The 12500-nt window shown below is 43.2% G+C and overlaps 1 protein-coding gene across 7 annotated transcripts in view; it reads right to left on the minus strand.

Annotated features, from left to right (window-relative positions):
• Nucleotides 1-12500, minus strand: part of foxn3 (forkhead box N3) — an 82485-nt gene that overhangs the window by 27617 nt on the left and 42368 nt on the right. For all 7 annotated transcript variants that reach the window (XR_008397061.1, XM_047157480.2, XM_017476180.3 and 4 more), the window contains one exon: nucleotides 1898-1965. Coding sequence is in view for 6 of the 7 variants with exons in the window: in XM_047157480.2 (XP_047013436.1) it covers nucleotides 1898-1965 (68 nt within the window). In the remaining variant the exon portion in view is untranslated. The remainder of the gene's footprint in view (nucleotides 1-1897; nucleotides 1966-12500) is intronic.

Here is a 12500-nt window from a genome sequence, read left to right on the forward strand (position 1 = left end):
CAAAAAACAAACCCGGCAGTGTTGGGAATGAAACGCGATTCGGAGACGAGACCGAGAGCCCCTGCTTTCACGCGTTCACTCTCAGTAAAAGAACTGTAAAAAACAAACAAACGAACAAACAAACAAAAACAACGACGCTTAAAAACGCTCTCAGCTGTAGCTCGTATCGGCTGGCTTTCTATTTAGATTAGATTTATGGTTATGCGTAATGCGGAGGAAATAAAGATCGGCGTAACTGCTCGGATCACGTGACTGTCACGGTTGACGTGAGACGTCACATCACGCATATATATATATATATATATATATACGTACAATTAAATATTTTCTACGTCTCCTCACATTCACTCCCTATCAAGGCTCATTTTTCACCAGCACTTTATCCTCCATCTTTGTTTTTCTTTCTTGCGACCTCATTGGTCGAGAGGTTTAAAAAAAAAAACGAATGAAAAAAAAAAGCACGGCGGCGGCATTCTCTAAAAGAGAGACGCTTCCTGTAGGGTCACGTGTAAAACGAGCACGCGAGAACACTTTTCACTCGGAGCGAAGCTGATGATTTCCGTAGAGCGGCGGTCGACGATGCATCGGAACAATAAAACAAAAAGTAAGACGGGTCATACGGACGCTTGGTGAGACTTTCCTTTCTGTGAAACGCGCACGAGAAAGATACGGCTTCATGACCGCTGCGGCTGAGACGTATTTCCGACAGCTTCGAGTGTAACGATAAAGGGATGGATTTGTAATCATTGGCAAATTAGTGTCATGGAAAAGGAAGAAAACACGCGGGACGTGCGTGGACGTAGACGTCGACGTAGAGCGGGGGTTCGTCGGTGGACTCTCGGCTTCGGGGTGCTCGGCTTCCGCTTCACAGCCCTGAACACCCATCATCTGTCCTCACAACAACTGCACAGTGATGATTTACCCATAATCCCCCTCTGAATGAACAGAGAGGAGGAATTCCACTGGATTGATAGCGGAGGACGGAGGGGCGACTGGGAGAATCCTAACAACGGCACTGGAATAATCGATTCTGATCCGGAGGAGCTTCTTTTTAAAACCAGAACAAACACGAAATACACACAATGCACTAATTCCTCTCATACATTTGTGTGTGTGTGTGTGTGTGACTTTTGTTTCGGGAAAACCTTGTCTAAAGAGCATGCTAATAAACTGAGATTCTGCATTTCAGGCTGAGAGAAGGAAATCAGATTTGACAATTTCGAGAGAGAGAGAAAGAGAGAGAGAGAGAGACATAGAACGAAGGGAAGCGTAAACAGGAAGAGAGACACAGATTTAGAGTAGGTGAGAGAAGAGAGAGACTGAGAGCGCATGAGAGACAGACAGACAGACAGACAGAAGCAGAGCGAGACAGACGGGTAGAGAGGGAGAGAGACGGGCAGAATGTGAGAGAGAAAAGAAAACCAGACAGAGAGAGACAGATATACGGAGAAAAAGAAAGACAGTCGGCCGGACAGACAACGAGACACAGACGGGACTAAGGTGAGAGAGAGACGGACAGATAGACAGATCGAGAAACTGACAGAGAGAAAAAAAAAGAGAGAGACACACACACACAGAGAGAATGAGAGACATAAAGGCAGACACACAGACCTTAGAAACAGACAGAGGAAAAGAAGGAGAGACATAGGCGGAAAGGGAAAGAGAGACAGACAGACAGATAGCGAGTCAGACAGAGAGAGAGAGAGAGACAGATAAACAGACAGTCATATAGACAGCTTGAGAGACTGACAGAAAAAGTGAGAAACAGACAGAGAAAATGAAAGAAACAGAGAAAAAAGAGGAGAGAGAGAGAGAGAAACAGACCGAGTCAGACAGAGAGAGAGAGAGCGAGAGAGAGAGAGAGAGAGAGAGAGAGAGAGAGAGAGGGGATCAGTACCTGGTAGGAGGACTCCTTTATTTTTTCGGTAGAAGTGATTCCCTGGCCAAATTGGAGGACTGGACAGGCTGAAGAGAGAAAAACAGAACAGATAAGAATCATAACATTGATTTGTGTGTGTGTGTGTGTGTGTGTGTGTGTGTGTGTGTGTGTGTGTGTGTGGGGGGTGTACATGTCTGGCACAGCACAGCCCCGGCTTTAGCAGCACATCATTAAGAAAGCCACACTTCACCCTGAAAAGCGATACGCAGTGTTTAGACATCATCATCACATCATCACGGCGCGAGCTAGTTATTATATTATATTTGGAAAATGGACCCTTAGCGGCGTTAATCATTGCTTTTACGGGCTGAAATGACAAGGCTGCCGATGTGCGTGTTGGGCTTCAGGAGTGTGTGAAGCCGCAGCGCAGTGGGACGCTCTTCACACTGAATTACACCCCGCACCGGTCACGCTGCTGTACAGGAACCGACGCCACGTCCAGGACGCCCGACTCCGCCCCTCTCGCGGCGAAGTAACACGACGCTGACGCGAGGCAGACGCTGAGCACGTTCGACGTGTGGAAGTGAAACGGTTCTGGGTTTTGAGTTGGGAGCTAGTCGCCGAGAGAAACTGACTGATGAAAAGCACTGATTTATTTTCCTCCCTCAGACAGAAACGAGGTCAGCGGGATTAATGCCTCCGTTGAAGATACTTTCTTTGCAGTCAGGAAAAAGATTTTGAGCTGTTGCTATGATTAGGTTTCATCTACACTACAGGCAAAAGTGGTCAGATCCCGCCTCACACGTGACGTACACTATATAGCCAAAATGATGCGCACCCCCGACCAAAACACCCTCATGTGGGTCTTTTCCCCAAAGTTTGAATCATACAACTGTACAGAACGTCTTCGTACCCTTCACAGGAACGAAGAAGCCCAAACCTGTTCCAGGATGACACAACGTGCACGGAGCGAGCTCCAGGAAGACGTGGTGTGTTCAGGTCGGAAGAAGGTAGAAGAACTGGAGCGTCCTGCACAGAACCCCGACCTCAACCTCACTGAACACCTTCGGGACGAACCGGAGCCTCCTCGCCATCCCAACATCAGCGCCTGACCTCAACCTCGCTAACGCTCTCGTAGCTGAACGAACACAAATCCAAAATGGAGCCACGCCCCAAAATCTACTGTAAAGCCTTCGCAGAAGAGTCGAGCGCATTATAACGGCAACAGTGGGAATACATCTGAAACGAAATGTTCAACAAGCACAGCAGATGTCCACAAACTTTTGAGAAAGTCACTTTTATAACTGATTTGCTCTGGAAATGTATTATTACTATTATTATTATTATTATTATTATTATTATTATTATTATTATTATCATCATCATCATCATCGCCATTATTATATTATATATTATTATCATCATCATCATTATTATTATATATTATTATCATTATTATCATCATCATCATTATTATTATTATTATTATTATTATTATTATCATCATCATCACCATTATTATATTATATATTATTATCATCATCATCATTATTATTATTATATTATATATTATTATCATTATTATTATTATCATTATTATTATTATTATTATTATCATAATCATTATTATTATATCATATATTATTATCATTATTATTATTATAATTTCTATTAGTATTACTATTGTATATTATTATTATTATTATTGTTATTATTATTATTATTATTATTATTGTTATTATCATCATCATCATCATCACCATTATATTATATATTATTATCATCATCATCATTATTATTATTACTATTATATTATTATTATTATCATCATCATTATTATTATATTATATATTATTATCATTATTATTATTATAATTTCTAGTATTATTACTATCGTATATTATTATTATTATTATTATTATTATTATTATTATTATTATTGTTATTATTATATCGTGACATTGTTATTATAGTATATATTATTATTATTATTATATTATTATATTATTATTTTATATTTTTACTATAATATTATTATTATTATAAAAGTGAATATTCTGACAATGTAAAAGTAGGATTTTAAATTTTCTACTGAGTGCTGCTTAGTCTACTTCAAAGAATATTTCTCAATGTTTTCTTATAAAATATAACAGAATAAAAAAAAATTAATAAAATCTATTTTTAATAAACATCCGAGTCACTGAAATCCCTCTGACAGGAATTCACGTGAAGAGTTGTTCTCGTTCTCGGGTGTCGAGTCTCGCGAGATGGTGGTCGTGACCCGTTGCCATGGGAACTCCTCCCTCCTCCTCCCCCCTCTGCCCATGTTTATACGTGAAACGTTAGCGGTAGTGTTACTTTCTCGTGACCTGACAAACAGATGCCACATGAAGGTTTCACAGGACCCATGCGCAGCAAATCAGAAAGCTGATTTGTTTTTTAAAATCGATTTTAGAAAAACAAGAAGGGAAGAACGTGACGAGGTGAAGAAAAAAAAAAGTGAGATGAATTTGTGTGAAAGAGGAAGCCATTAGTGTCAGGCCATTTCCTTTGGGCTGCTCTGATTTCTCTGACCCACAAAATAGAATCACGCAAAGCGGAGACGCTTTGGAGAGAAGAGTGCGAATGTTTGAGGGGAAATAAAAAAAATGTAATAAAAAAAAGACACGGAGTGTGTCGGGTTGGACGGATGTTCCGTCATCATCGGCAGTAAGAGAAATGACGATATCGACGATGAAAACGAAATAATAAATAAAATGCGAGCCACTCGAAAGCTTTCTGAAGATATCACACACCGACCTTTTCAGATCGTGTCTGTAAGCTCGCGTCAATGATAAATAAATAAATAAATAAATAATTCCTCTTGACGTGTTTTGAAACGTTATGCTGTTGCGGGATTTACAGGCATTTCAGTTATTAATATGTTGAATGGTTTTTGCATATAATCTGTAAAATAGAGAGGGGGTGCAAACTTTTGTGCGATTGAGTATATTAAGATTTTTTTTTTTTTTATTGCTTATATTTTAGCTCATTTCTCAAAAATGAGCACAGCTGTAAAGCTGGTTTATTTATGCGTTCATGTGTTCGATATATGCAAATATATAAATATATAAATATATAAAACTCCTTTCTACCACGCAAAAGTCGCTTTTCGGAATGTGTGAGAGGAGAGAAAAGAGAAAGGTTTTCAGATGAGATTTGATCAACGGTTCCTCTCCACCTCCCCAGCTTTATTTGCTGACTCTGAACCCGATTCCCAGTTTGTGACTCCAGCAGGAAATGACATCACTCACTCGTAACGTGGAATTTCCGATCTCGGAGCAGGAAAAAACACCCAAGTCGGGACGGTCTCATCAAGTGACGTCTAATTGACGCGAAGTAAACGAAGGGTGCGGTCTCGATCGGCTCCGCAGTCCAGTATCCGGGACGCTGATCAGCGAGGCGGCCATTTTAAGCTCCGTCTCAATCGCATCGAATGGAACGTTCGCTCCCTAAAAAAAAAACCCCACGATGCACCGCAATAACCAGGAAGCCTCGACGCTCGCTATGTTCCCTTAACGGAAATGACGTCATGTTTTCTGAAGCCTCTCAGCTCGGAACGAAATGGCGGACGAACTCTCGCCGACTTCGTCTACAGACGTACGTAGCTTGTTAGCGTTCTTGCGGCTCCCAAACGATTACTCACGCTAGCGATTTTTGACTTTATTTGACGTCCTATATACGGTTTGTTCGAGTCTGACGACTTTTACGCGTCAAAATCCACTAGCTAGCGTACGATCCTGCATGAGGTACAATGATTGACATGATATACAATGTCGGAAAGATATCGGTCCTGCCTGCTGTTGATAAACGCCAGTGTTGAGCTTTTACAACGCGAGCACGTAGTCTACTATGTCTCCGGGAATCGAGTCATCAGCAGCCCGATGTGAAGTGAGCCAGGGAGGGTCCTTACCAGTGCCCGAACTCGTGTACACCATATACTGATTCACCACCTAGGGAGCAGATTGAGACGCGCCCAAAGTAGAACTTATTTATTTTAAATGAGTTGAACGGTATATACAGGTATTAGCTTTAGATCAGTGAACATTCAGACATATTAACTTGTTAAATCTGTAGCACTGACCCTACACTTCACTGTTCTGAGGAGGAAAATATACATCACTCATCACAGTTAGCCCGCTAGCTTGGAGCTAACAAGCTAGCAGGCTAAGCCCCACTTTATAGCTTGAATGAACAGAGGTCGAAAATGATATAATTCCCAGTTCTGACTTCCTGCTTCTGAGATCTCTCTCTCTCTCTCTCTCTCTCTCTCTCTCTCTCTCTGTTGATATCTCATTCCCGGCTGAAGCAGCCGGAGCAGATAACGCTCCTCTCGGCGTCGGCTCTGCTCTGTTCTCCTTCTTAATCTTCTTAGAGTATATTAGTTAATTGAGAATTAGAGCAAACAGAGGAAGCAGAGGAGCTTGGCTTTGAGTGTGTTTGTCTACACGGTGCATTTAAACGCCTCGTGTCAGTCTGCTCTCACTTCCTGACTCCAAATCTAAACGGGCCCTTTTACCACGCCGCCCGTCTTCCTGATCTGACCCGCCACTTCCTGATCGTTTACTGAGGGGTAACGGAGGCTCTCTGCTTCTTTACCGATACTGTAATTACACTTCGTCAGAACGCCGGGTTCTGATTTCTCGTCTTTCTCTCTCTTTTTTTTCTTTCCTTTTCCTGCCGAGAGTGATTAAAACCAATCTCGGCTTAAGACGGACAACTTCATTAGCATACCGGTCGCCTAGCAACTAAAACATCTCAGGTCAACTTTAACATTCAACGACTCTTCGCTTCTTGTCCTAGCGTCATTAGTGCTTTATTATTTATTAGATGAAATGAGGATATGTGTATAGCGGGGTTTTTTTTTTTTCATTTCAAAAGCTCGTGCACTCTCTTGGACACTGACTCGGACTCTCTCTCTCTCTCTCTCTCTCTCTCTGTGTGTCTCACACACACGCACACACACACACAGCTCGAAGTTCCAACCGCTGTTTGTACCCCAAGAGCGGCACATATGCTTCGTATCAGGTTACATCTACGGTATGCGTTGCCATGGACACCGCATGCCTCATGATAGACGACCCGCCATTTCTTTTTCTTTTTTTTCTTTTTTTTTTAATCAGCTGCAAGGACAAAAAAAAAAAAAAAAAAAAAATTAAACAGTCTTTTATTGCTCTGGCTCTTTCTCCATGTAAGGAACATCATAAAAGCGAATAGGCGCTGCAATTATTTGGCGCTTGGGTTGTTGGGGTTTATTTTTTTGTTTTGTTTTGTTTTTCGACAGTAAAATTTTTACACATTTAGAGGGGAGAACAATGAAACGGCCGGTAATGGAATCCGCGTCTGGGCTCTGGGATATAACGGAGCTATTGTTTTTATGGACGCGAGACGCAATCAAAAACGTGGTTTCTAGCCGCCCCGCGCCATCCGAGTCTGCTCCGGGTCCACGCTGAAATAACTAAAATAACAGTAAGAACCAGAACGGGAGCCACGCCCGTACGAGGGGAGAGTTTTTTTAAAAAATGTTATGGACTCCAGAGGAGCATGCATTCTTCTACACTGGGTTTCAGCTTTTTCATCTGAACCACATGTGCCACTGGCAGGAGTCTCGCCGAGTTCTGGGTCGACGCCCCGGCTATTTTTAACTCTCGCCGCTCTGTGCGTCGAATCCGTTAATGCGAACAGCTCCGAAGCCGTCTCCTTACTCGAGCAGGACCGAGGAATTCATTTCCAAACAAAAAAGCTCTTGCTTCATTCCATAATCCTGTCCCGAATCCCACTGCCTGCTCCTCTCTCTCTCTTTACGCCTGCAATCACAATCCTCTTTAACTAATCTTCAGTCTAATTGGTGCTACTCCACCCCCCCCGTCCCCCCCCCACCTCCATCCTTTTCACTTCTTCTCACTTTTATCCCGAGTTACAGTCGCTTTCTCTTCCGCTCACAATGGAGCCGGTCCGGAGGCCGGAGGCGCTGTGGACACGCCGCACAATTACTGGAAGGAATTCCAGACCAGAATCTTACAGGAGGAAATGACCAAACTCGAGAACTCATCCAGCGGTGCTTTCAAGGCTCGGCTTTAAACTCTTGACGGTGGGAAAGAACGCTAGGACGAGAAACACCTTACCGTGACGGACGCCTGACGTCATTTGGGCATGTCTGACCGTTCCGTGACTGAATCCTCTACACATGATGTTTATTTTGGAATATTTTTTGCTGTATATTCCATTATCCCTGTGAGATGTTAGAGGTCGTGTGAGGTCGCTCTGGTGTGCCACTGAGAGACATCCGTAGTGCAGGAACAACGGGGTTTAATAGGAGAGCGTTGAAGTAGTGGAGCAGACGTTGGACTCGACGTCCCCAGAATGCAACGCGGCGACGTACACTACAGCGCAGCGTGTTCGTACGGAAGCTCCGGAAGCCGACCCGTCCGAGCCGGGTGCACAGATCAGACAGCGAGTCAGACTAAAGCGCCGCTGCATCGACATGAAGCCATGGATGAACCCTAGTGCATTGTGGGTGATGTAGGGAACCGCTAACCGACGTGAAATTAGTTCAACATGTCAGGGGGGGGAAAAAAAACAAAACAAAAACGCGATTACAAAATAAATCTGTAAGTCATACAGAGTGGACTTTTCTTTTCTTTTCTTCAAGAAGTCTCCAGAACTTTAAGGAACACCTAAAAGAAAGCAGCTTGCGTCTCGGCTTCCTGAAACCAGCTGGAGTATTTTCCATGCGCTGGCTGTTGACAAACTTCCAAAAGAACAAAAAAGCCCCAAAGAACAATAAATCTACAGAGACACGCTTCTACTCGCTCGCATTCAGCGCCCACAAAAGAGCCGTTACACTTCTCCTCTCTCTCTAATGTGCCCCGGAGAAGGAATAATATCACACACAAGCAACGGGTTTATCAAAGGAAACAACCGATCCACAGTTTCATTCTGTCAATGCTAAACACAGGAATCCCTATTGATTCCACGGCTATGAAACCAAATGCATTTTTACCATTTTTTTTCTTTTTTTAAAATTTCTTTTCAGCGTTTACAGCAGCGTGAAATGTGATCGGGGCTGAGCGATGTGATCGGTCTGCAGATGCCAGAGCGCTGAGGTAGGAGCCGCGTCCTCGGACTAGGAAGACGAGGAAAACGGGAGAAGAGAGGAGGAGAGAAGGGGGGGAAAAAACGCGAGGAGAGAATAGAATGGAAAAATTAGAAAGAAGAGAAAGGACTGGCGAAGGGGGGAGACATGACGAGAGAGTGGAAAAAGGAGGAGAGATGAGGAGAAGAAGGAGAGAACAGAGAGGGGGGGGGGGGAGAGGAAATAAGAAAGTAGAGAAAAGACCGGAGATGAGAAGAACGGGGACGTGAGAGGAAAGGGTGAGGGAATGGAAAAGGAGAAGAAGACGAGGAGATGAAATGGAAGTGAAGAGAAGAGGAGAGGGTCACAGTATGGACCGCGTGTGAAAGCTCACACACACACACACACACACACACACACACACACGCACAGTCACAAGGTTTACTTGGTTTATTTCTTTCAGCTTTTGGTGTTTTTCTTGCCAGAGGACAGAGAGGACAGTTATGTGAAACACACAGCTCTGTCTCACTGCTTTTCTTCTCTTTCTTTTTTTTTTCTTCTTTCTTTCTGCTTTTTCAATCCACAAACTTCCATTTAAAATGAATCTCCTCCAGCTACTGGACCTCCAGTTGTCATCTCGGATAATTCACGCGTGTGTGCCTCTTCGTGTAGATGGACAAAGGCAGGTACAGAAAGAAGAAGAAAAAAAAAAAAAAAACCTCCCAAAAATAGGCTGGAAGCCGTGTGCCGTTGCCATGGAGAGTCGCGTGTTGCCAGGGCGATGGCGTATTTCTCTCCCGCGCTAATGGCCTGTCCTTTTGCCAGGCAACAAATAGCCTCGTGATGCAACTGCACCTGTCTCCGCCACGATGTGTTACCATGGAGGCGTGCCTGTTGCCGTGGCGACCATCACGCTCATAACCGTGCAAGGGCAAACGTGTGCGGCAGGACTCGGAGGGCCAGCTGTTTCACCTGCTCTCTCTCTCTCTCCCTCTCTCTCTCTCTCTCTCTCTCTCACCCCATCCCCTCTGATGCTGTATGGTTAGCTTGTTAAGGAATGTGGATCTGCCTGGGCCTGTCTTACACATCACTGTTTAATCAATCTCTCTGTCTCTCTGTGAGGGGCTGGATCGGTACCCGGTACCGATCCAGTACCCTGTACTCGGGGTGCCACGATGGCTGCCTGCCCAAATCCGAGCACAGAGATCAAATAGCCGGCTGTTCTAATTGCGTTTACTCTCCCATTTCCTCACACAAAACCCCTTGCGATGTTGGCCAGGAACAGCCGAGGCACGACTGTTAGGAGCAGAAGGCGAGAAGATAATCATCACCAAATGTGTCTTAAAGTCTTCGTTTTTTCAGTAACTTAATGAATTAATTGTAACCATGAACGGTTGAAAGGTACGATGTGCCGCTCTTTAGTTAATGATAAACAACCTTGGGGTGGTAACAGTAAGTCCGCTTCATCACACCACCCCGTCACTGATGATTTTCCTAGAACAGCACAACACTCCATTCTGTAAGGGGCTCACAGACTTATAGAATTCATTCAAGGTTTTGAGTAATTAAAAAATATAATAAAAACAATTTGACAGCCAAGTTACGTACATGAAGCTCATCGCCATGACGCCCTGTAATGTTTCCAATGTCAGGTCAGTAGCGGATCAGTACCGGAAAAGTATCGGATCAATATTAGATCAGTACCAGATCAGTATCGGATCAACATTAGATCAGTACCGGATCAGTATCAGATCAATATTAGATCAGTACCAGATCAGTATCGGATCAACATTAGATCAGTACCAGATCAGTATCGGATCAACATTAGATCAGTACCAGATCAGTATCGGATCAACATTAGTCACTACCGGATCAGTATCAGGTCAGTATCATGTCAGTATCAGATCAGTACAGGATCAGTATCAAATCAGTATCAAGTCAGTAGTGGACCAGTACTGGATCAGTATCGGATCAATATTAGATCAGTACCGGATCAGTATCAGGTCAGTATCATGTCAGTATCAGATCAGTACAGGATCAGTATCAAATCAGTATCAGGTCAGTAGTAAACTAGTACTGGATCAGTATCGGATCAATATTAGATCAGTACCGGATCAGTATCGGATCAACATTAAGTCAGTACCGGATCTATATCAGGTCAGTATCATGTCAGTATCGGATCAGTACTGGATCAGTATCAGGTCAGTATCAAATCAGTGTTAGGTCAGGATCAGATCAGTGCAGGATCAGTATCAGGTCAGTATCACATCAGGATCAGTATCAGATCAATATTAGGTCAGTATCAGATCAGTACTGGATCAGTATCAGGTCAGTATCAAATCGGTATTAGATCAGTATCAGATCAGTACTGGATCAGTATCAGGTCAGTATCAAATCGGTATTAGATCAGTATCAGATCAGTACTGGATCAGTATCAGGTCAGTATCAGGTCAGTATCAGATCAGTACTGGATCAGTATCAGGTCAGTATCAAATCGGTATTAGATCAGTATCAGATCAGTACTGGATCAGTATCAGGTCAGTATCACATCTGGATCAGTATCAGATCAATATTAGGTCAGTATCAGATCAGTACTGGATTAGTATCAGATCAATATCAGATCAATATCAGATCAATATTAGGTCAGTATCAGATCAGTACTGGATCAGTATCAGGTCAGTATCAAATCGGTATTACATCAGTATCAGATCAGTGCAGGATCAGTATCAGGTCAGTATCAGATCAGTACTGGATCAGTATCAGGTCAGTATCAAATCGGTATTAGATCAGTATCAGATCAGTACTGGATCAGTATCAGGTCAGTATCAGGTCAGTATCAGACCAGTGCAGGATCAGTATCAGGTCAGTGTCAGGTCAGTATCAGATCAGTACTGGATCAGTATCAGGTCAGTATCAAATCGGTATTAGGTCAGTACTGGATCAGTATCAGATCAGTGCAGGATCAGTATCAGGTCAGTGTCAGGTCAGTATCAGATCAGTATCAGATCAGTGCAGGATCAGTATCAGGTCAGTATCAGATCAGTATCAGATCAGTATCAGATCAGTGCAGGATCAGTATCAGGTCAGTATCAGATCAGTATCAGATCAGTGCAGGATCAGTATCAGGTCAGTATCAGATCAGTATCAGATCAGTATCAGATCAGAGCAGGATCAGTATCAGGTCAGTATCAGATCAGTACCGAATCAGTCCCAGATCAGTACCAATTCAGTATCGGCTCAGTATCAGGTCAGTACTGGATCAGTAGCAGCTGATATTCTGATATTGGTATTGTTGAATCCTAAGGAAAATACCATCAGCGCATCATAAACGGTGCAATTTGCATTAGTGTATGAATAAAAATATGAATAATAATAAGCCAAGGTCCGTTTAAAGCTGACAGAAAAGAGTAAAGAGTGAGCGCGTGTGACTCAGCTGATTTGTGTGGAACGCTATAAAAAGCTCCATTCTGCTTCCTGCGAGCCGCAGTGGCCAGATAAACACTTTAT

This window comes from Ictalurus punctatus, chromosome 9, assembly GCF_001660625.3.
Source record: "Ictalurus punctatus breed USDA103 chromosome 9, Coco_2.0, whole genome shotgun sequence".
In the NCBI taxonomy this organism is placed as follows: Eukaryota; Metazoa; Chordata; class Actinopteri; order Siluriformes; family Ictaluridae; genus Ictalurus; species Ictalurus punctatus.